Raw genomic sequence first — 25,303 nt, 5'->3', positions numbered from 1 at the left:
TTGTCTGCTTTCCCTCCAAAAACAGTGGTTTGAATCCAGCATGACTCAGTAAGGTGCAGAGAGAATGGTCCATGAAAGTGCTGTGTTTAATTAAGAAGGTGCTCTCCATTTTTGCCATTACCCACGAGGCTTAAGAATAGTGTGGCATCATGCAGATCTTAACTTCACTGGGCAGACATTTTACCTCCCAGGGCATCCCAATACTTTAATTCCTTACCTGGCTGTCTGTTAGGAATGTGATTGGCATACGTTTAGCAGAGGATGCCTGAATTACCATGATCTCTGTCATTAGCAGGACATGAAGACATCATCTTTTGGGTTTGCTTACAGTCGTTGCAGAGCGTGGCTTGTCCTATGCATCAAAATTGGTGTCCACTAGGGCTTCACTAAAGATCAGTGTTGATGCAGAGGCTTGCTTGGCCACAAGAAAGTAAGTGAAGAAGTTGGATTTGGCGTGAGGAATAAGGTGTAGCAGTTCTAGAACCGGACACTTGTGTACAGGAAGTTCCTTTCTTTCCCAAGTTATCTTTTTCACTGGCATTCAGTAAGTCTAAAATATATTCTATATCAGAAAGCTCAGGTGGGTGCAAGATGTTTGCTTTACTGCCATTTTCTTGCACCAGACGACAGCACTCTGGAAATTTAAGGGATTCTAAGTCCAAACCTAAAAAGTCATTAAATCCGGATAAGGTCTGACGACTTGTGCTATTCTCATGAAGATAAATGGAGCCGGTTTCTGAATTATGCGTACTGCCACAGAGGATGAGGAGTCAGTGGGCTCATCCTAGATCCTAATCTATGATTAGTACAGCACAAAAAGGAGGAGGAGCATCACTGCTCTCTGAGGTGGTGACACTGATTCCGAGGTGGGGATCTCGGTGAACGGATCCTCATGTGAGAACCAGAGTACGATTTAGAGTAAGTAATTCAAACTACTTTTTTCTCATAGTGTTTGGGTGTGGGAGAGCTGAGAGATCGCAGGAAGGCAGAGATCACAGGAGGCTGCATCATACATAGACACCAGTCACCATAGACATGAAGAGTTTGAGTCCTCGCTTGACATCTAAAAACTGCAACTGGGCAAAGTTTAAGGCAAAAGCCTTCAGAGGAGATGTCACTCTGAATTTGTGAAAAATAAATAAATGATCACGAATCTCAACGTGCACAAGATTGTGCCTGTGTGTGTGTGAGGAGTGGATTCTGTGAAGGGTGGAGACATTACGGGCTTGTTAGTACCTGATGGACTTGCAGCAGGAGCAGCAAAAGAGTAATCTGGTGCTGATGATGGAGAACTGCTAAGATAATAACCTTCTGGATCCTGCTGGAGGGCAGAGAAGGGGTTCAAGGTAACAAGTCTGCAGTATTCATTAAAGTAAGAGGGTATGATTATGAAAATGAAATTGCTCAGAACACCAGTCACTGGCAAAAGTGATAAATTGCTCGATGAGAAATGTGTGTGCAACTTGCTGGGCGAATTTGAGCCCTGGCAGAACTACTCAACATCCATCTTTATAAAGTTGATAAAATGAGTACCACTAAATTGACTCTTACTAACAATAACATTCTGATGCTTGTTTTGTATTACAGTACAATGAAGTCCCAACAGGGTGGCAGCAAATACCCTAGAAGTAACCTCTTAATTGATTTTAAAGTGATCTGCAGATGTTCAATGTAAAGTACACGTTTTGTAAATAAGGTAAAGGAGTAAATTACGCCCTCATTTATAGAAAAAAAAACATGCAGTAAAACTAGAGAATTAAACGAGTTTCATTCAACCACATGCTGTGCGCTATTGAGCTTACCCTCACTATAATGCCCATGCGCTTGCTTTCAGAAGTGAAGGGGAATATCTGAAGAATGTAGAATGTCAAAATCTGCCCACCAGGCGTCTTCAGCTGCATGGAGGTCAGGTCCCTACACACCAGAGTCAGCCCGACGCTCTCTGTCCACTGTACCAGAGCCACCTACAGAAAACACAGAACAGAAGACATGTTGAAGTGCTAAAGGTCAACGACGCCCTTGTGCAAACCACGCAGCTGCCAAATAACGGGCTCTTAGGTTAAAGGTCAAGCAGCTTGTTAATATACAGGGAAAATGTTGCATACTGTGTAGAGCACCCAGCTGTGGCACATATGCTGTTTTCAGTCCAATTAAAATGACATTAAACATCAATACGTAGCAATACTTTACAGATTACAATTAAGGATGTTTAATATGATTTCTTATAGATTCTGTACGTAAGAGGTTTCAATTACTGGAATCTCACATAATGAAATGCAGCCTTCCTCCCCAGTCTGATTGTGTCTGCCTTTCTTAAGTACACTTCACCGCATGAACACAATGCACTTCGACTGGTTCAATACTCAGTGGATTTAAGAGAGAACCCCCGTGGATGAGCACAGTGTGACGGGAATGTGATATATGTACAGTTCTAAACTTAGAAAGAGAACAAAACCAGACACTTCAACAGCTGTAATGGAACAGACTTTCGTCTGACAAATGCAGTCATCCCTTTAGAGTTAATAATAAAAAATGTACACCTCGTGGGGTTATTTAGCACACTATATTTTGTCAAATGATATTTCTACATACAATATTCCGACATACAACTACTGTAATACTTTTCAGTGTGAACATGACCAATTATTATTTTTAGCAAGATTCTGATCATAGATGTACAAAAAGGCAAGAACAGCAAGTCATGCTGGATTTAAATCAGAAAGCACCAAGAAATGCATTTATTTTATTTAGAATATTTGTAAACAGAAACGTTTATTCTGAAGACTCTAAGCGCAGATGGGTAGGACAGACTGGGAGGGGTGGAGAGAGACAAGGGGCGCGGAAGGGAACAGAACCTAGTCTAACCAGATCAGTGATAAAGAAGTAAATGCATGAAAACAATGGAAGCATGGAGTGGTGCCGCTGAAAACGTGAGCAGGCCTTAAAATCCTCAAACAGCAAGGAGGCCCATGGCTGCCTCCGATGGTCTGAAGAAGGAGTTTAAAAAATAACAGTAAAGGACAGATAGGGTGGCATGGCTGGTTCACTCTTTCTTGTACAGGAAGATGAACATGACTGATTGTAGGTGAGTGTAAACTAGGGTCCGTCTGAAGGTACATCCCAGGTCCTCCATTATGAGGCATGTGGCTGCCTGGTATTCCTTCCGTCTCTTTATACCCGTTCATTCTTGTTAGGTTGCATTGCAGTAAGCAAGAATCAGAATGTTTGTATATGTAATAGTGGCTAATATCCTAACTATTGTATCACATTGTTGACAACCACAATGCTATTCTTTAATTATATCATGCATGCTTGAGGATTATACTAAAATATTCTGTATTGTAATGTGAAATAAGAAATGAAAAAATTCTGAAAATACCAATAAAGATAAACAAAAAAAGAATCAGAATGTTTGTAGTCTCTGTTCTCTATGAAACTGAAAATAAATTGCCACCTTCGGAAAAGCTAGGTTCACAGATTACGAGCTCTATCTATCCGATTTTGGTTGCAAACCACTTATACATACCATAATGAATCGGTATTTCAAAGGAATGCCCAACACACGCCCCTTACAAATATTCGCTCTTTATTGTTTCCTAAACCCATGAAAGAATTCGGACAACTTTTGGGGTTTAGTATATTTCAAAAAGTATTTTAGTGGTCACAACCCCTCAGATTTACTTAAACTGAGGGTTTGCAATCATTAAAACACTTTGTACGTTAGGCCCTTCGTCCCAAACCTGACTGTTTCTCCCATATTACATTACATTGTTACCCCCACGATGGCGGAGTGTGGTAGCACAGCGATCATCACTACAACAATTTCAGGGTGCACATGGACCCTTTGAACAGGGGCGGCTCCTCCAATAGGGGGGAGAAGCGTCGCCCCACTGCTTTCTCGCAGTGTGAGAAGCAGAAACATAAAATGGTAGTTTTACCATTTTATGTTTCTGCTTCTCGCACTGCGAGAAAGCAGAAGGGTTTGGTTGGGGGCGGGCGGATCTGCTGGAGGGCAGGGGAGGAGTGACTAGCCTAATTGCTGCGGGCCCTGACTGTTTGGTCGGCCCTCTGGGGCTGACCAAACCAGTCATGAGCACTCTCCCTTTTCTGCATGCAGCCTACATGGAGAAAATGGCCTCCTCATATGCGCCTGGCTGGGCGCCATCCCCACCAATCGCAACGCTGCCATTGCAGTGTTGTGATTGGCTTGGGAAAGGAGGCTGCCTGCTTCCTGTTCCACAGGACCCGGCCAGGAGCTAAGACGGCGCAGGACCCGGGAAGGTAAGATTTTTTGTTTTTTTTTAAATCCCCCCCCCCCACGCGCCCACCGCCCCACGAGTCATGCCAGCCGCGACTGCCTTTGGAATCAAGAGGCCTTTCACACCCCAATTATGGCGGTCTTCTACTAAGCAACTGATGGACAATGGGTTCATTGCTTCGCTTGCATTAGGGCCCATGGCATTCTTGCAATGCCACTGAACAATGGACTTTTATTTCCTTAAATTATTCTTTCTACCTCTTTGTACACAATCGTTCTATTGCAACCACCAGGATGCTTCTACGGCTGTCTAACTGTAATGAGCAAAGGTGTGTTCTTAATTTGCACTAAGATGACGCAGGGCCCGCCTCTTTGAGATCAGCCAACAAAGCATTCACAAGGCAATATTTGTTTTGACATTTATACCACAAAATTGCTCTTTGCAAGGAAAATTAATACGCAAGATTACAGAATGATGTAATTACCTAATCAGCATATTACAATTTTGTGATATTAATGGTGCTGCTAGAAGTTGTCAAAATATGGAAAATATGTGGTTGTGTAAGCCGATGAATGATTAAAAAGCTCCAGATCATAAAGTTGGCCTGGCAGTAAAAGGCTCACCATTTACTTCAGCCTTATCAATGCATGGTAAATCTTCTGGGACAGCTAAAAGATTATTGTGGATCAGGGAGATCAATCAAAATTGATTGGGCCGTGTTTGTCAGCATAGTTTTTCAACTTGTTGGATTGCTGGGAAACAAAGCAGGCAGCACTCAACAAAATATAATCTGATTCATAAAGGCAGCATGCCTGCGGTTATACAGTAATTGCATCTGCTCCGCTGCTAAACAAATTTCCAGATGTCGATGCACCACACAAGGGAACCTCCCTCGCTTACAGCTGCGACAGGAGCAGACTGCCACGCCTTGCAACACCACGAGGTGCTTCTACCCCCCCCCCCCCCCCCCCACCCATTTTATCCAAGCCCTGTCCTTTCACTGCGCTCGGTGGCTTCACACGTAAGTTTGCACTTTGTAAGTGCACACACATGCATACATGCACGTGCATACGCGTGTAAAGTCGAATGTTAACTTGCTGGTAAAATCAAGGAGTTTTAAAATAAACGATGAATGAAGTAGGGCACAGTGCTGGAAAGGTGCGGGGTTGAGGAAAACTAATATATGTATAAGCCATCAATAGTGAAAAATACATCACGAAAATAAAGTGCGCATATGATCAATCAGACATTAAGAATACATCACAGCTGACTGCCTTGAGAAGCAACGAGTGACTACCAGAGCTAGCGAGGAGACCGAGGACACTTAATCCCATTTCTAGCATGTCTGTAGCCCTTCCCGCCCTCCAAAGGGAGTAACACAATCGACAGCGGGCTAAGCAAAGGCTTTTGGGTGGAATGCTCCGGTAGAAGATAACATATTATGGTGACGCCTGCTTACTCCGCTCTCGGAGCTTTTGCACAGATTTGCGGTTTCCCTGCTTCACACATGAAGATGGTGTGGCACCGCCGCCTCCTCCAAAACACTATCACGCTTCACAACCCTCAGCAGTCCCAGCCACCGGAAAGGCACGTCATTATTATCTGCAAAGTGCAAGTGGTTAACAGACGTCGCCTCGGGATCTTCATTAAGGTGCATGGATGAAAATAATCAATATAATTTTTACACTGCCCATGGGCAGATCAGAAGCATGGGCAGGCCCTCATTGTGACTTAGGGTGACCACCAGGCAGGAAGGCAAATTGTGGACGGTCAAGACAAAGGGTCGAAATTCAGAACAAAAAATTAGGTGAAAAGTTGAATTATGCAGACACATCTAAAGGGGCCACGCAATAATATAAAAGTAGGTTAATACTAGGCGACCGACACAAGTACAAGTCGAAATGGGTTTACGCTCTCTAGTTTGTATCACACTCAGCAGTATTGAGAAACATTCACACATAGCCAGGCTTATTTAAAGATGGGGAAAAAACTAGCACTCATAGTCACTTCAAGCAGAATTTGAAAGTCAACTTCAGGCATAGAAGTCACAATTCTACCCCAGTACAATGAATGATCGTGCCAGAAGCAGTGTGCTGAACCTGGACTTGAGTTCTAAGGTAGTAGACCTACTAGCCTTTTTTATCAAAGTTGGCATCCTCAGAAAGTTCTTTAAGTACCAGCAGGAATATTTCAAATTAACCTGGATCTGAAGTTCGGCTTTAACATGTTCAATATTAAATCTATTTCTTCTATAAATCCAGGTGAATTACATTTGGAAAAATATTCCCTGGGTAGATGCACGTGCGGCAGGCATAAAATGTATTAAGGACATCAGCTTTCTTTGTATTTTTTTCACCAGGCAACTTAAAAAAAAAAAAGTTGGCCTTTCAAGTGCCTGCGACGGCTTGAAAAGTAGGCCAAATCAAACTGTATTTCTTGAATATTCGAGGTGCAGATTACGTTCGAGATTAACCACATCAACTCTGTAGAGTTGCTAAAGTTGTATGCCCAACTCTTGCTCCCAGGGTATCTATTGTCTGCCTGTCATTTACATTCAATACCAAAGGGGATGATGGACGGAGCGTTTGAGCAAATCAAACACTCATCCTCAGTCAACTGATCTGGGTTTAATCCATCATCATTCTTTAGCTCACTCCACCACCCCAGTTCAGACATGGCCATATGCAAATCAGTCTGACCATGTGCCTCATGGGAACAGTCCAGCCCGAACTGCCAAGCCATGTCTTCCCTGGACTGGAAACAAGCATCCTGGGCCCGGTTTCGGGTTCATAACCCTCATCAGCCAGGCTATCTTGAATCCAGTGGCAAAGTGAGCAAGGGACCCACGTCTGGGCATACCCTGCCAACTTAGGGCGAACAAAGCGATACCAAAGAGGATGATGGACAGAGCGTTTGAGCAAATCAAACACTCATCCCCAGTCAACTGATCTGGGTTTAATCCATTATCATTCTTTAGCTCTCTCCACCACCCCAGTTCAGACATGGCCATATGCAAATCAGTCTGACCATGTGCCTCATGGGACAGTCCAGCCCGAACTGCCAAGACATGTCTTCCCTGGACCGGAAACAAGCATCCTGGGACCGGTTTCGGGTCCATAACCCTCATCAATCAGGCTATCTTGAATCCAATGGCAAAGTGAGCAAGGGACCCACGTCTGGGCATACCCTGCCAACTTAGGGCGAACAAAGCGATACCAAAGGGGATGATGGATGGAGCGTTTGAGAAAATCCAACACTCATCCCCAGTCAACTGATCTGGGTTTAATCCATCATCATTCTTTAGCTCACTCCACCACCCCAGTTCAGACATGGCCATATGCAAATCAGTCTGACCATGAGCCTCATGGGAACAGTCCAGCCAGAACTGCCAAGCCATGTCTTCCCTGGACCGGAAACAAGCATCCTGGGACCGGTTTCGGGTTCATAACCCTCATCAGCCAGGCTATCTTGAATCCAATGGCAAAGTGAGCAAGGGACCCACGTCTGGGCATACCCTGCCAACTTAGGGCGAACAAAGCGATACCAAAGGGGATGATGGACGGAGCGTTTGAGCAAATCAAACACTCATCCCCAGTCAACTGATCTGGGTTTAATCCATCATCATTCTTTTGCTCATTGCACCACCCCAGTTCAGACATGGCTATATACAAATCAGTCTGACCATGTGCCTCATGGGAACAGTCCAGCCCGAACTGCCAAGCCATGTCTTCCCTGGACCGGAAACAAGCATCCTGGGACCGGTTTTGGGTTCATAACCCACATCAGCCAGGCTATCTTGAATCCAGTGGCAAAGTAAGCAAGGGACCCACGTCTGGGCATACCCTGCCAACTTAGGGCGAACAAAGCGATACCAAAGGGAATGATGGACAGAGCGTTTGAGCAAATCAAACACTCATCCCCAGTCAACTGATCTGGGTTTAATCCATCATCATTCCTTTGCTCACTGCACCACCCCAGTTCAGACATTGCCATATGCAAATCAGTCTGACCATGTGCCTCATGGGAACAGTCCAGCCACAACTGCCAAGCCATGTCTTCCCTGGACCGGAAACAAGCATCCTGGGACCGGTTTTGGGTTCATAACCCTCATCAGCCAGGCTATCTTGAATCCAGTGGCAAAGTGAGCAAGGGACCCACGTCTGGGAATACCCTGCCAACTTAGGGCGAACAAAGCGATACCAAAGGGAATGATGGACGGAGCGTTTGAGCAAATCAAACACTCATCCCCAGTCAAGTGTTCTGGGTTTAATCCATCATCATTCTTTAGCTCACTCCACCACCCCAGTTCAGACATGACCATATGCAAATCAGTCTGACCATGTGCCTCATGGGAACAGTCCAGCCCGAACTGCCAAGCCATGTCTTCCCTGGACCGGAAACAAGCATCCTGGGACCTGTTTCGGGTTCATAACCCTCATCAGCCTGGCTATCTTGAATCCAGTGGCAAAGTGAGCAAGGGACCCACGTCTGGGCATACCCTGCCAACTTAGGGCGAACAAAGCGATACCAAAGAGGATGATGGGCTGAGCGTTTGAGCAAATCAAACACTCATCCCCAGTCAACTGATCTGGGTTTAATCCATTATCATTCTTTAGCTCACTCCACCACCCCAGTTCAGACATGGCCATATGCAAATCAGTCTGACCATGTGCCTCATGGGAACAGTCCAGCCCAACCTGCCAATCCATGTCTTCCCTGGACCAGAAACAAGCATCCTGGGACCTGTTTCGGGTTCATAACCCTCATCAGCCAGGCTATCTTGAATCCAGTGGCAAAGTGAGCAAGGGACCCACGTCTGGGCATACCCTGCCAACTTAGGGCGAACAAAGCGATACCAAAGGGGATGATGGATAGAGCGTTTGAGCAAATCAAACACTCATCCCCAGTCAACTGATCTGGGTTTAATCCATCATCATTCTTTAGCTCACTCCACCACCCCAGTTCAGACATGGCCATATGCAAATCAGTCTGACCATGTGCCTCATGGGAACAGTCCAGCCCGAACTGCCAAGCCATGTCTTCCCTGGACCGGAAACAAGCATCCTGGGACCTGTTTCGGGTTCATAACCCTCATCAGCCAGGCTATCTTGAATCCAGTGGCAAAGTGAGCAAGGGACCCACGTCTGGGCATACCCTGCCAACTTAGGGCGAACAAAGCGATACCAAAGGGGATGATGGACGAAGCGTTTGAGCAAATCAAACACTCATCCCCAGTCAACTGATCTGGGTTGAATCCATCATCATTCTTTAGCTCACTCCACCACCCCAGTTCAGACATGGCCATATGCAAATCAGTCTGACCATGTGCCTCATGGGAACAGTCCAGCCCGAACTGCCAAGCCATGTCTTCCCTGGACCGGAAACAAGCATCCTGGCACCGGTTTCGGATTCATAACACTCATCAGCCAGGCTATCTTGAATCCAGAGGTAAAGTGAGCAAGGGACCCACGTCCGGTCCTAGGATGCTTGTTTCCAGTCCAGGGAGGACCTGGTTTGGCAGTTCAGGCTGGACTGTTCCCATGAGGCACAGGGTCAAGACTGATTTGCATATGGCTGGGTTCAAACTGGAATGGCATGGTGAGCAAAAAAACAATGGAATTAGGCCCAGATCTCTGTACTGGGGTGAATGTATGACATTGTTCTGCATTCTGTCCATCAACTGTTGTTTTTGCATTTGACACCCCGAGTGGGACGGGTATGCTCAGACGTGAGTCCCGTGCTCTCCATGCCACTGGAATCAAGCTATCCTGGCTGAAGAGAGGTGAAACCCCGAAACCGGTCCTAGGATGCTTGTTTCCAGTCCAGGGAGGACCTGGTTTGGCAGTTCGGGCTGGACTGTTCCCATGAGGCACAGGGTCAAGACTGATTTGCATATGGCTGGGTTTAAACTGTAATGGCATGGTGAGCAAAAAAACGATGGATTTAGGCCCACATCTCTGTACTGGGGTAAATGTATGACATTGTTCTGCATTCTGTCCATCAACTGTTGTTTTTGCATTTGTCATTTACATTCAGCATCTATGTATACTGTACTTGGTTTAAGTCCCCCTTTCACGTTCAGTCATTGCAGACTAATTTTATTTATTTTGTGTTATTAAGTAATGCCATCTTTCAACTGTTTATCACCCTTTGGTTTTTATGATATTATTTCATCCAGGCCCCTACACCACACACATATGTTCAGCAGGTGCATAGCCAGCCAAGCTATATCACTGGTATAGAACCAAATGACCTGCATGTTGTCTAAAGACCTCCACAACAGGCACTCACCTTCCTGACCTATTTGCAGGGTAATGGAGTATGTGACCTGTAGGTGACAGTCTCTATGGCATACAATCGACTCACTGTTCTACTTGGTGTTGCCCGGACCTGTGGATCTGCTGCCTGCTCCTGATCTTGCTTACCATTTTGCTGCACCTGGGGCCCTGACGCTGTGTGCCGCCGCTCCACACCATCGCGCGGCCACGGCTGGGGGAGACTGCAACTCCCAGGTTGCCTAGCGGCCAACTCCCGTTCTCTTCGCGCCCGGAGGCGCAGAAAAGGGAGAGGCTCCCTCGGTGGAGCGGGTGTTCTACTTGGTGTTGCCCGGATCTGTGGATCTGCTGCCTGCTCCTGATCTTGCTTACCATTTTGCTGCACCTGGGGCCCTGACGCTGTGTGCCTCCCCTGCCGCCGCTCCACACCATCGCGCGGCCACGGCTGGGGGAGACTGCAACTCCCAGGTTGCCTAGTGGCCAACTCCAGTTCTCTTTGCGCCCGGGACGCGCGCGGGCGGCGCTGGACGAAGGCCGGACCAAGGGCGGGCCCGTTTAAGCCCGTTCAAGACCGGTCAAGGACGGGACGGGCCACCCTTCTAACGCCTACACAGATAAGGATGCTGTGTCGTTGTTACATTTGCCGAGGGTAACTGCCTAAAGGGAATCCTGTTGAAATATTTAATTAGCCGGAACCAAAGGACAGTTAAGTAATTATGATGTCCGCTTCTACAATGCCTAATAATAGTATTTCCCCAAACGTTGGTGGGTCGCTTATGGGTACCTTAGATAATTTCATCTTACGGGTATCTACAGCATTGGCCAAAGATATCGAACTGAGCGAAAAAAGGTTATCTTTAGACCCCCTTTGCGAAAAAAGGTAATCTATGGGAAGTTTGGCTTGGGCTAGGTCCCCTGCATTTTATGAAGTCGATACTGATGACACAATATGTTCTTTGGCCGAAGCTTCAAGTAGTCCTACTGTTTGTACTGAAGATTTTGCCGTGGCTATGGATCAACAATCAGCACCCATTTTAGGGAAAAAACATCACAGCACTTCTAAGAGTAATTTGATATTGCCTACCATAAAAACAAGGTCAGCGAACAATGTAAAAAAGGGTTTGGGCTGTCAACTAAACGTACCTACGACAGAAAATAGTGGTTTTGGGTCTAAAACAAGATCTCAAACGCAAGTTTAAAAAAAAAATGTCAAAGGAAAGAAAGGAAAAGTAATAGAGCAACCCAACAAGGAGAATACTGCACCTAAAACTAGTTACGGTTTATCTTCCTTAGCAAGGGAAGAAATATTGTCACTATCAACAACTGAGCTTAACCCTCCAGAGGAGTCGGGTTACTTGTTTTGGAAAAAATTATAAGCTGTCCTCAAGAAGTCTATTCACCCTATAAATGGAAGGCTAGATCGTATTGAATCTAGATTAGCATGCCTGGAACTCTCGTTGGTATCAGCCCAGAAGATGATGGGTAAACAGAGTAATGATACAACTAGAAAGCCGGCAATGTCTATACCCCAACGTAAAAATGTTGTTGACGTAGGTGTAACTATGAATGGTTTGCAAATTTGTAACAGTAGCTCCATAGAAAATATGACAGAAAATGTTAGACCTGTTACTCCATCAGCTAAGGGTTTAGACTCGAGCAAACTGGGCCACATATCTAAGGATAATAATGAGGTGATTATTAAACCAGCAATAAATGCTTGTCTATCACTATCTAAACAACGTGATCAAGCGATTCTAAACTTGCCAACTATAGAACTTCCCCCTGAATCGGCCCCCTATGTGGTTATATTGTCAGGGGTACCATTGTTAGTGGCGGGTAAAAAAGAGAATCACGCAGAACTAAAAAATAAGTGCACATTTTGGCTTAATGCCAATAGGCCCTTACCTATACATTGTAGGGCAGAGATTCTGTCTGTGAGAAGGGTTAACTGGATAGGCAGAAATGTAAAGACAGTTGGGGGGGATTGTGTTATTGTCAATTTTAGAGACAAACGATGTGTAAAACACATCTGTAATTGGCCACAAATAGAAACTAGATCCACAATCCAACCCTTGCTATTGACCTATTTCTACGCCACAGTGCAGGATCAACGTAGACAAGTGCCCTCATCGTATGAACAATCTAGTTACCCCGCCACAAGGAATCTAAGATTATTTAACAGGTTCTCAGTATTATCGGGATTGGAGGAATGTGATTGACAGCAAACACAGGAGGGGGGCAATGACTTAAGTGTAATTAGTTTACTAAGCGATAGTATCGCTGAAGGGGAGGGACAAACAAGTGATGGTGTAGCTTTGGCAGGTAGAGTATTGAATGTTGGGGAAAATAAAGGTGGTGACACTGCCCTAGGATCAAGTATTCATAGCCCCTCTCGACCTTGCGTTCCTAGCTCAAATCATTTATCGATTTTTGCGGAGAATACAATGTTATACTCTAGCACCATCTCAAAAAGGATTGAGCTAGAAAAGGGCGCATAAAATATTACAGAGCATGAGATGCCACTGCCAAGTTTAACTCCAATTAGGAATACATTAGTAAAGGGCCCACAAACCTTAGCCTGCCTGATCTCAATGGTATCATGGAACCTGGCTGGCATCGGGACAAAAATTGTTTCCCCATACTGGCTAGGCTTCATTAATAAATTTGATATTTGTCTCTTATAAGAGTCCTGGTCTGTGGAACCTGTCTTCAACCCAGGATACTTGAACTTTTATGTCCCTGCTGTGAGAGGGCTAAGGGGACGTCCAATGTGAGGACTGATAATCTGGGTTAAACAACATTTAAGTTGCAGCATTCAATCACTTCCAGTAAGACATTGTGATATTTCTGCTATTAGACTCAGTATCGGGGATGGCCTGAAAATTGATATCTTTAATGTGTATGTTAGAGGAATCCCTGGAGGGAAAAAAATCTGAGGTGCTAACGACATTGGAACTATTGATTAAATCAGAGCCAGAAGGGGTTTTTCCGATAGTTGTGGGCGACTTTAATACAACTTTCGAACCCTTAGGGTTGGAAAATGTAAATATGTTGGATGAGGAAGATTCCAGTTGGGGTGTCCCTGAACTTGAGGGTAGGCCGATAGTCAAGTGGACTGAGGCTGCGCTCAACTTGAAGGGGTTTTGTCTAGCTAATCAGCTAAGGGCTGCAAATGGTCGGACTTTGTCTGACAAAAAGGTGGTGAAAACCTTCGATAATGGTACAAGGTCAAGTAACATTGACTATATACTTGTCCACTTGAAGCTTTGGCATACTTTGGTGGACTAGGAGGTCAAGTCCCGTGACGAGAGTGATCATAACCCCCTAGCAGCATTTTTTAGGTTAGGACAAGAAGGATTGATAATCTCTAGAGAAGAACTGACAGACCCTGAAATCATTTTAACAAATGATGAGCGCCATCTTAAGTGGTGTCAAGTGGTTAATCAACCAGATACACTTGTCGCCATTAAAGACTTAATAGTAAAGACCCTAGAAAAAATTGGAATTGGCGCTAGTAACAAAGAAAAGTATAGCTCAATTGAGGACGAACATAAAGAATTGTTTCTTAATCTTAAAACCCACTTTTGTAAGCTATGTACTACTAAGGCAAAAACTACGAAAAAATTTGAGAAGTGGTATAGTAAACCATGTAGGGAGGCTCGTGCTGCATTGAGCATAGCCTTAAAGACTAGGAACCCTGTGATAATAAGAACGGCACGCATCAATTATAGGAAAACGATCCATGAGGCAAAAAGGGAGTGGGATGATCAACTGTGGCAGGATCTTAAAGCTGCATGTAAAACTAAGAACCAGGCATTGTTTTGGAATACTTATAAATGGGAAGGAGGAGGTTATGTTGAAACTCCGCAAAACAATGTGCCCATAAATTCTTGGGTTGATTATTTTAAGCCCCAGTTTGCCTGTATAGAAGGAAACCTAAGTGAGATAGCCCCAGGTTTTAAATTGTATGAAGGAACCGTTTTTAGTTTGGGGGATGTGAATAGTGCCTTGAACTCTGTGACTGAGGGGCGAGCTCCAGGGATAGATGCTATACCCGCGGATTTATATCTTAGTGACAGAGAGAGATGGAGACAGTATATCTGTTATCTCTCCAATGCCATTGCCCAGGGGATGGCTGTTTCTAACACCTGGAAAGGCGCTGAAATTGTGCCTGTTTATAAAAAAGGGGATAAGGCCCTTGCGGCTAATTATAGGCCTATTAGCCTGATCGATTCGTTACAGAAAATAGTGGGACGACTGGTTCTGGGAAAGATACAGGCTTGGATGGACGAGGGGGATATCCTGAGCCCATTGCAAGAGGGTTTCCGACCTAGGACCAGTACGATAGATCAGGTCTTTAGATTGGCTGTCCTATATTGGCGTACAGTTGTCTTGGATAAAGGGGTATTATACGCAGTCTTCGTCGACCTTAGGGCGGCGTTTGACCTTGTTCCGCGAGGAAAGCTTTGGAAAGTATTGGAGGAAATGGGTATGTCCTCGGAGTTGGTCACTTTGATTGCTCGCTTACATGAGGATACTTATGCCAGAGTGAGATGGGGCAAGCCGGGTGAGGTTACTGTTGTATTCCCGGTTAAGAGGGGAGTGAGGCAGGGGTGCGTTATGGCACCTATCCTGTTCTCACTCTTCATAAATGGGGTGGCAAAATATCTTTCCCTGGTCCCAACTGATGCCCCTATGATCGCTAGAGATCCTTATGTTCGCGGACGATACACTAATAATTTCAATTTCAAAGACACCAAGTGGTCTCCAAAGAGCGCTTCAGCGTTTTACTGACTTTTGTGATATGCGCGGTTTAGAAATAAACTGCGCAAAAACAAAATTTATGGTCTTTACCGAACCCAAACATCACAAGTCAGCTAAACGGTTTAAGGGAAGATTATATATGAACGATAATCCTCTAGAACAGGTTGAAGCTTCTATGTATCTGGGGGTTAATTTACAGAATGATATGTGTTGGAACGCCCAGCTAGAAATGATGATATTAAGGCATAAACAACAGGCGGGCATTTTACTTAAAAGATATAAGTCATCTTTTACAAAACCGATTAGACCACTACTTGAGATCTAGGGGATGAAAGTTTTAGGTTCTGTCCTATATGGTGCTGAACTGTGGGGGTTTACAAATGTTAAGCAGTTGACGGCATTAGAAAATGAGTTCCTGAGGAAAGTTACGTATGTACCTCGTAGTACCTCGTAGTACCCCTTTAGTTCCCCTGTTTTGGGAACTTGGTAAAAGATCAGTACAAGATCTAGCCATGTTGCGTCCAATATTATATTGGCGTAGACTTTGGTCAACTGAGGAACTACATCATTATGCTAAGGGACTCAAGGACCTTGTAGAGAAGGACCACTTTCATAAAATTAGTTGGCTAAACTCAATAAGGATCCTTCTAGGGAAAATGGGTCTGATGAACTTATGGGAAGACCCCATAAATGCTGTTTTTCCCACTAAAATAGAAATTAAGAGGATATATTGGGAGATGATTACTTTTGATAAATGCGCTGCTAGTGTTTCTTTCCATCTCGCAGGGCGCTTCCTCCAATTTAAACCCCTTCCTGCATTGGAACCGTATTGGGATGCAATCGAAAAACCATTGGATCGTAAGCTTTACTTCCAATTTAGGGTAGGTTGTTTACCAATAAGGTCATTTACCTCAAGGTGGGCAGGATCTGGTGATGACAAATGCTCAAAATGTAAGGACAAGATAGAATGTATGAGTCATTTTTTGTTCTTTTGTCCTTTATACACTGACCCAAGAAACAAATGGATAAAACCTACCTGTCGTATATTTGGATTTCGGAAACATGAGGAGGCATTGAGAATATTGTGTACAGACTCTAGCCTCCTAATAGCAATAGCCATGGCAAAATTTCTAAAATGGGCATGGCTTATTCGATTAAAGGAAGTCGATCCGCTAGATAAAAGCCGCATAGAGTAGTCTGTAATGAAATAAGTGAAGCAAGGTGATTTATCCCCCATATTTTATTTAAAAAAATAAAATAAATAAATAAACACAAGAAAGGAAAAAAAAAAATTCGACATAAAATGTATGCAGTTTAATTAATTTTTAAACATAGTGTTAAACTTTTAATTATCTATATAATTGTTTTTTAATATGTATAATGTATTTGTATATATGTGATGCTTTTATGACTCCTTGTCGAATAAAGTTTATTGAATGAACAATCGACTCACTTATCTATATATTGACAGATTTTGGTTAAGTTCTCTTTTTACAACATACAACGAGCTCGATACCAAGAAAAAGTGATGGAAAATATCTCCCAAACCAGTAAACTCAGCAGAACCCTATTCAAACCTCCATCTCCCATGGCTTCTTTCATTCTTGTATATTTGGTGATTAGGCACTGCAACAAAAGATGCAATGTAAACACTGAAAAAACTATTCTTGTGCATATTTTTGGAGATAGGCTGGTTAAACATTGATTAAAAAAATCACCTGCAAGGGCTAAGAAAACACAGGTAAAAACACCATCTCAATCCACAAGAAAACTGAAAACAGAAATCCCTAGTTTTATGAGTGTATAAACATCAGAGATAACCTAAACATTTCTCCATTCAACGTGCTTTAGACGACAGGCTCTTCTCACCATCACCAATGGCGGGTTACCCTCAGCTCACCAATGCCTGGATTCCCTACACTTAACACCACATTTGCTCATTGGATCAATAGACATTGCCATCTCCGTGTGATGGAACCCATAACCGTAGACAAGCTACGCATCAGACCGCAAAGATAACAAGTAATAGGTAAACATGTGATATATTAAAATTTACTTACATTATACCATAACATCATAGAATATTAAATCCTGCATAACATGTCATCACATTCAATATGTCATCATAACAGCTAATAGCCAATTATACATTGCTAAAAATATCCACTTTGCAAGAATGACAGGTTAAGATAGAACTACTAGGCAGAGTCTGCAATTCCAGATTTCAAGCCCATAACCTGCAATGTTTACAGGGATCTCGACAGAGAGCAATTAAGCAGTTGAGCTGCTATTCTGCCTTAGCAGGCTATACAATCTGAATTGTCTCTTGGCGTTTTAATGGCTTGTACCACTGTGAGATGCTGGCCTGGTTTATGATGTGCACTTATGTAAGTGGGCACCCTGCACCAGTCCAGACAACCCTTATGGTGATTTAAGAGGCCTTAGACAACCTTAGAAAGCTCTCCAAGTTGTAACTGTGGAGAGCAGCCTTGAGGCTTAGTCAAGAAGGAGTGTAAAGCAGCTTGTTTTACCAGAATGCAATCTTATAGTATAGATTAAGTGAAAAGAACCACACCAAGTATTTATAAAAATATGTATTTATTATATAATAACCTCTAGTACGTTCAAATATCTCCTACACAGAGATAAACACAATGCACACAATACTTTAGCAAAGAAACACAGTAAATAGCACGAAATACACAGTGGATCCCAGGGGGGGACTAAACCACATACTAAGAAAGTGGTATAAGAACCATAACTCGGGCCAAGACAATGTCGAGAGGACGTAGAAGTGCTGGGGACCCAAGGAACCACCCAAGGTGAGTAGATAGGGACCCCACGGGGAGCGTGTGCAGTGTGGGAACACGACTGTGTGCTCCGTACAACCCTACGTGTAAGTAGCTATTGTATTTTTAAAGATTAAGGACACTTACCAGTGGACCCTGAAGAAACGCAGTGGAAGACAGAAGTTTGGAGAGCCACCCCACCTGTGGATACCCTAGTACCCATGTTACCTACACCGGGGAAGCCGGGTGCATACGTGTGAAGTGGTGTCGGAAACCACCGTCGAACCCAATGGAAAGTGTCCGGTGGAATCCGAAGGTGGATTCTAGATGAGAGGTACCTACCAGCAGATGAGTCTATGTCACTCAGGAGTGACCAGGAGACTTGGAAGACGAATGCCCTCCGATGTCGGGTGTTGCAGGATGGGTGACAATGACCTTGACTATGCAGCTGTGAGGACCAGGTGAGGCTGAGGAGGACCAGGAGCTATGCACGAACTGTCCCACAAAGGATGTTGAGTGCTGAGGGGTCTGTCTCCGGCGGGAGCACCAACAAGCCTTGGCAAATGCAATCAACGCAGGAAGTGATGAAGGAGCAACATCAAGAGCAGCAAGGTCCAGGGGACTCACCACAAGCAGGGGAGTCAGGGCAGGCCCTGAGCAATCAGGGGAGCCCAAAAGAAACAAGTGTGACCCTCAAGTGAACCCACAGGCCGGAGGCACTGGAGTCGCAAGAGGACCACAAGCAGCTCAACAAAAGATGCAGGCCATGATGCACACGATGAGGTGTGGCAGAAGATTATGGTCACTGGGGGTGAGTGCTTGTAATGTTCAACACTCCGTCCATCATTTCCTTTGGTTGTTGCTTTGGTCTCCATAAGTTGGCAGGGTATGCTCAGAGATGAGTCCCTTGCTCACTTTGCCACTGGATTCAAGCAAGCCTGGCTGAAGACGGCTGAAATGCCAGAAACCGGTCCTAGGAAGCTTGATTCCGGTCCAGGGAAGACATGGCTTGGCAGTTCAGGCTGGACTGTTCCCATGAGGCACAGGGTCAGACTGATTTGCATATGGCCATGTCTGAACTGGGGTGGCAGAGTGGGCTAAAGAACGGTGATGGATTAAACCCAGATCAGTTGACTGGGGGTGAGTGCTTGCAATGTTCAACACTCCGTCCATCATTTCCTTTGGTTGTTGCTTTGGTCACCATAAGTTGGCAGGGTATGCTCAGACGTGAGTCCCTTGCTCACTTTGCCACTGGATTCAAGCAAGAGTGGCTGAAGACGGCTGAATTGCCAGAAACTGGTCCTAGGAAGCTTGTTTCCGGTCCAGGGAAGACATGGCTTGGCAGTTCGGGCTGGACTGTTCCCATGAGGCACAGGGTCAGACTGATTTGCATATGGCCATGTCTGAACTGGGGTGGCAGAGTGGGCTAAAGAACGGTGGTGGATTAAACCCAGATCAGTTGACTGGGGGTGAGTGCTTGCAATTTTCAACACTCTGTCCATCATTTCCTTTGGCTGTTGCTTTGGTCACCATAAGTTGGCAGGGTATGCTCAGACGTGAGTCCCTTGCTCACTTTGCCACTGGATTCAAGCAAGCCTGGCTGAAGACGGCTGAAATGCCAGAAACCGGTCCTAGGAAGCTTGTTTCCGGTCCAGGGAAGACATGGCTTGGCAGTTCGGGCTAGACTGTTCCCATGAGGCACAGGGTCAGACTGATTTGCATATGGCCATGTCTGAACTGGGGTGGCAGAGTGGGCTAAAGAACGGTGATGGATTAAACCCAGATCAGTTGACTGGGGGTGAGTGCTTGCAATGTTCAACACTCCGTCCATCATTTCCTTTGGTTGTTGCTTTGGTCACCATAATTTTAATGGCACCTGTACACGAGATCAGACACAGATGTCTGCAGCAGATGCTTTAATCCACTGAGTTACCTTGCTTACTATCGGGGATTGCTGATGCCCCTTACAAATAATTTTGTGTTCCATGTGACATGAATGAGTGCTGACATGAGAATGCGTACCCCAATCCAACACGCACCCTCATTTATCTCATGCCTCTCCCATTACTTCTCCTCCCATCTGGTGACATAATCTAACCTGGCGTTGGTATTGTGAGAGAGTTTGTTGCATGTTAGAGAGTTTCGGTGTTGTGAGAGTGGTGGGTGCGAAAGAGTGACATCATTGTGAGAGTGTTGGGTGTGAGAAAGTGTAATTGTAAGCGTATTGACTGAGAGACAGTTCAGGTCTTGGAGAGCGATTGTGTGGTGAGAGTACTGGGAGTCTGAAAATGCTTTTTATGTAACAGTGCTAGTGATGAGAGAACACTAGTGTGACAGCGTGCTCACTACTCTATGGATCAATCACAGCTATCACATCCAGACTGCCTTCCACCATCACTACCTAAAGAGTGGGTTGGGTGCAAAAGTGCAGGCTGAGTGTGTACTCGGTCAGCGTACTGGGAACTTAGACCTCTTGGCTGACACACACACACGCCACCCCTCTTTCTTCCCCCTCCCTGTTTAAACAAATATCCAAGTCTTGAGGAAGAAAAGAATGCTTAAAAAGTTACTAAGTATGTTGGTGGCAGCAAGGAGGGGCCTCTCAGCGAAGTGAAAGTTCACAAGATGTTTTCCTAAGCGGGCTGGTTGGCTAAAATATGGCATTTTCTTTAGGACAGATGCCTCCTAAACAGTATGTAGGCAAATCTGCGTTATACAAACGATGTGCTTTTCAACTTCCAATTCAGCCTCTGGTAGTGGGATCCTCACCCGAGATCATATCAAGCCCAGGCTGATGCTAAGAGAAGTAAAACTAAACATAACTTTGATAATTGCCATATGCTCTAACTTTAAAAAGGAAAAAAGGAGATAAAGTCATGCCGGCACAACTGAGAGAGAGAGGGTAAACTTGTTTGGGGGGGGGGGGAGGTATTAAACAGAAAATGGATGTACGATCAGTGTAAAGTATTGGGCACAAAAACACACCCCGGTGTATTGAGAGGGCAGAAATCCCTGAAGATATTGGAAGCACAATTTGGTTGTGAGCAGCAGCTTAGTCAATCTGTGCCAAGCATAGAGAAAACATAGAACATCTTCCTGCGAGGATACTTTATTCCAGTTCAGGTGAAAACGATGTTTGGGAGTGCTGAGTTAAGCTGAAGGGATGGGGCAGACCGAAACAATGATACGAGTGAGGTGGCCATGTAGATATGTCAAGTATTTTTAGCAGAGAAACCCTCTGTCACAATCAATGATATTATTGATACTACAGTCCCCCTAGACAGAGTAATGTTAACCTTACGCAACACACAGGAAGATAATGTACACCCTATCTCCTCACTGACAGTGACAGGAATGTTGAGTTATCATTTACTGCTGGAAGCCAACCTGATAATAGCACAAAAGTAGAAGTCACTTTTACCCCTTGGTTGCCATGCTGTCGGACAAAATAAAGAGTATCTATGCAATGGCAAGACTAACAACCACAGCGCATGACACATTTTGTACATTTTTATGATGTGGGACTACTTCCACACATATATAAAAAGATCTATGTATCCCAAGGATTATGTCCACCCAACCATCTATGTCTTAAAGATGTCCACGATCTGCGGCACTGATGCTCCTGTACATGAAACTGATGGACATTGAAACTATTAGGCATGGTTTGATTTTTCTATGGAAATGCTGTGATCACTGCCCATGGGTACTAATCATGAATTTTGTGAGTCTCGTCTCCAGCTATGTTCTGCTGCCTCATGAGGATCTTGGATGTGTATGGTTCTACAACTTGGAATACTACACTGACAGCCAACACACGTCTGGCAGGCCCACATCAAAGTAGAATTTCATATTAAGTCCTGATCTAGAGGTCAGTGGCAGCAATTATGACCAACAAATAATCATTTTAGTAACTTGGCATGGAAAGGTTAAATCAGCTGTCAGATTTTAGTTTCTTATTTTATTTTTTGCAGTTTTGAGAGGTGAATAATTGTTTGCCAGCTAAAGTAAACTAAACAGGAATTCAGACCTTTGGGCTGGTGAGCAGCTATAAAAGAAGAAAGTGACACCAAAAACCACCTGCTGCAGTACCCATCACCCTACAGCAGCTGTCTTTTCCGGAAAAGAATAAAATCAATTGCTAACATATTTTCCTATTCAACTAACAAGCACACCCATCCATCATCAATACATGACACAAAAGGTTCTGTCTGTACTTTTAAAACTATGCCTTTGTAGTTCGTATCCAAGAGACAAGCTGGGAAGCAGGACACAGCTCTGATCACTTCCTGAAAATGTTTTCATGTTGGACTTTTCTGTGAAGGACTCTCCCAAAGCACGAAAGTCATCTATCTGTAGTAGCAGACATCCTTATAGTGTGGGAACGTTTTAGAAACTGAGCTAAGCACACCCACCAAAGACAAAAAGCTATAGGCTTTAAAAACTCTTGTATGGCCCACTGCACATGCAAAACAAACCCGGAAACAAGGAAACCAGAAGACTTCCCTACCTGCTGTGTTGAGAAGGATCTCTGCTGCCTGAGGAAGGAAACCCGGAAGAGCCCCTTCTGCACCCCCCAGGACTTGCTGCCAAGAACTCAGACAGTCAATTCCGTGTACAGAACCACAGAATCCTAAGAAATGTGCCTGTTGTGGGACAGCGGTATGCACGATATGGAACTTTCTAAAGAACAGGACGAAGTGCTGGATGCTGAGAAGCTTCTGCACTAGAGAAGATTGTTGAACCAGTTCCTGGAATCTGAGTTAACTTGTGCGCTACTAGGTATACAGAGAATGTCTACACCAGATGTGAAAACATGGCAACAACTAACCCTATGAGGGCTAACGACTCTGGGACGAGCCTGGAAAGAACAATCAACAAAATATTCTTACAAGGACCATTTGCCCCAAAACACAACTTTTGCAAGATATTTGCATTTGGAGAACAAAAAGGACATATTTACAGGTTTCAGAAGAACACGAGGAAGAAACAGCATTCATCTGATGAAGACACAACTTTCTTAGACCACTACACAGGTCTTCTTAGGCACACTCATATCTAAGCTGACACATGGACAACTTCATTGAGGTCAAAGTCGTTGGTGGTGTGCTTCAATCTGTTCTTGGTACCACTTGACTGTTCCTCAAATAGATGTCCAGAACTCCCATTTTGAGTATCTGCACCATGGAGCACAGCTCAGACACCGTCTCCTGGTTAGTCACACTTGACTTTTCCTTGCTTTAAAAATATTTCCAAATGCAAAGGTAGAAATCTTGAAATGATCTAACCATCAATATCAATCCTACTGTGTATATATTCATGGGTCAGCTACTTGAAATGACTAAATCCCTGTTGAACCTTGGGCATTTTTAGCTACTCTCCATTTTCTACTGACTCTCAAAGCAACTCCTTTTACATTGGTTTTCAATGGGACCATGTTCATTAATTTTTGACCCCCCTTATCAGATTTTCTTAAATTGTGGTTGCTTTATTCTTAATTAGTTTCCATATTTTATTCCTAAATTTCGTGTGGACGTTTAAGATCTTTATTGATTTCAATGTATTACTGTTCTAAAAGGACTTACCCATATGGTCAAGCCAAGTTACCAAATTTGTACCAAGGATACCCTTGATGAAATTTACCTGCCCCAAAACTTTCTTTAAGGACAGCTGGAACTCAGTGAAAAATCACACCTGACTCAAATCAAACTGCTTGAATTAACTACAATAGCCCAGCTGGACAAACATGGCCCCCCTCGCTATGCTAGCTTATGCCTGTGTATGCAGTTGGCAACATGAGATTCTTGGAGCATTGTTTCAGAGTGATCTATTAAAAGTGATTTATTCCTGACTGCACGTCAGCAGGTCATGTTTTTCACATTTGCCTTTGAACTTTTTGTATGTGAATAATGTATAGGTGAGCTACATGATGAATGTAACAGGAAATGAGACAAGGTCTTCTGGCAGTCAAGATGAACCAAGACTCTTGCTGAAAGACAAATACACAAGTACATTGTGTTATCTTGGAGTGAAAATTGCCTCCTTAGTAAAAAGCATATTGGGATAAAAAATGACACCATACCAAGTTTCAAAGCTGGAGTTTTAACCCAGGGACAAGCAGCAAAAAAACTGCTCTGCAATGATATGATCTCACAAAGCAGTGCACCACTCAACGTCATCAGAACTCAAAGACAAATATATTGCCTTATTTAAAATGTTACTAGTTGTAAAATGTACGACTTGCAATGTACAATTAGCATTTTACAGTGCATCCGCTCACTGAGCCTCAATGTGTCATAACTCAGGAAATGACTAGTAGGAGGTGCCATCTGTGCACTTAGAAGGACAAAGAATTTCTTACCATAGTCAACCCTTATACTGCACTTAAACGACAAGCATCTGAAGCCTGAACTGTCCTCATGATTAAGCATAATTTGGCAAACTCTTTGAAAGTTCTTAGAATTTTTTTACTAGAATGTTTGAACTCTAGGTCCAACAGAGGAGTGGACAGTGATTCTGAAAACTGTTGATAGTGATTCTGAAAAGTCGAACAACAATACACAGCAATTCGAGAATTGTAATCTCCTGAAGTCTGAGGGTTCACGCAGACAAGAAGATCATTATAGTCAGCCAGGCTTCACTTGCAAGTGCCCGGCTTGTAATCTTCCTCCGTTTTCCTTTCTCAGCGGGTAGTTATGGAGCAGCATTTGAAAGCTCAATGTTCAGGTCTTTGAGCATGGTCTTGCTTCCCATTCTTCTGAATTTCTTTCTCCTTGCAAAGCCCAGACAGCTGGTTCTTCGGTATTTATTCTTATGTTCCAGCCACAGAACGTTGCAACTCTCTGCCTTCACAGATGAAACTTGTTGCAGCACTATTGCTTCCATTTTACTTTTGCTGCATACTGTCCCCTGTCCAGCTGGGGCAGCTTTCAGTGTTCATGGCTCATGGGACTGGTCGATGCATCCTATAATATCACCATTACCCCCAGTCCATAATGGAATAAGTATGCCAGTCCACAGTTCCTCAGCATGCCAGTTAATAGACTACAGATTGTGGTTTCTTCAACTTCAGCTCCTATTGCGTAGTGTTTCTGAACGTCTCACCTACATATTCGGCTCTCTTTCACCTACTGAAGTCTCCTTTGCTTCTGTTTCTTCTCTAGGCTTCTTCGCCATCATTTTCCTAGCCCCGCCAGAGTTGTTAACGGGATATCAG

The 25,303-nt window shown here is 44.1% G+C and overlaps 1 protein-coding gene across 2 annotated transcripts in view; it reads right to left on the bottom strand.

Annotated features, from left to right (window-relative positions):
• ATP9B (ATPase phospholipid transporting 9B) overlaps positions 1-25,303 on the bottom strand; it is a 2,296,170-nt gene that overhangs the window by 322,696 nt on the left and 1,948,171 nt on the right. For both annotated transcript variants that reach the window (XM_085605931.1, XM_085605930.1), the window contains exon 16: positions 1,803-1,964. In XM_085605931.1, coding sequence (XP_085462057.1) covers positions 1,803-1,964 — 162 coding nt within the window. The remainder of the gene's footprint in view (positions 1-1,802; positions 1,965-25,303) is intronic.

The sequence above is a fragment of the Triturus cristatus genome, chromosome 5_1, assembly GCF_964204655.1.
Source record: "Triturus cristatus chromosome 5_1, aTriCri1.1, whole genome shotgun sequence".
NCBI classification, from domain to species: Eukaryota; Metazoa; Chordata; class Amphibia; order Caudata; family Salamandridae; genus Triturus; species Triturus cristatus.
The sequence above is the reverse complement of the archived record's forward strand: the minus strand, read 5'-3'. Positions and strand labels throughout refer to the sequence as shown.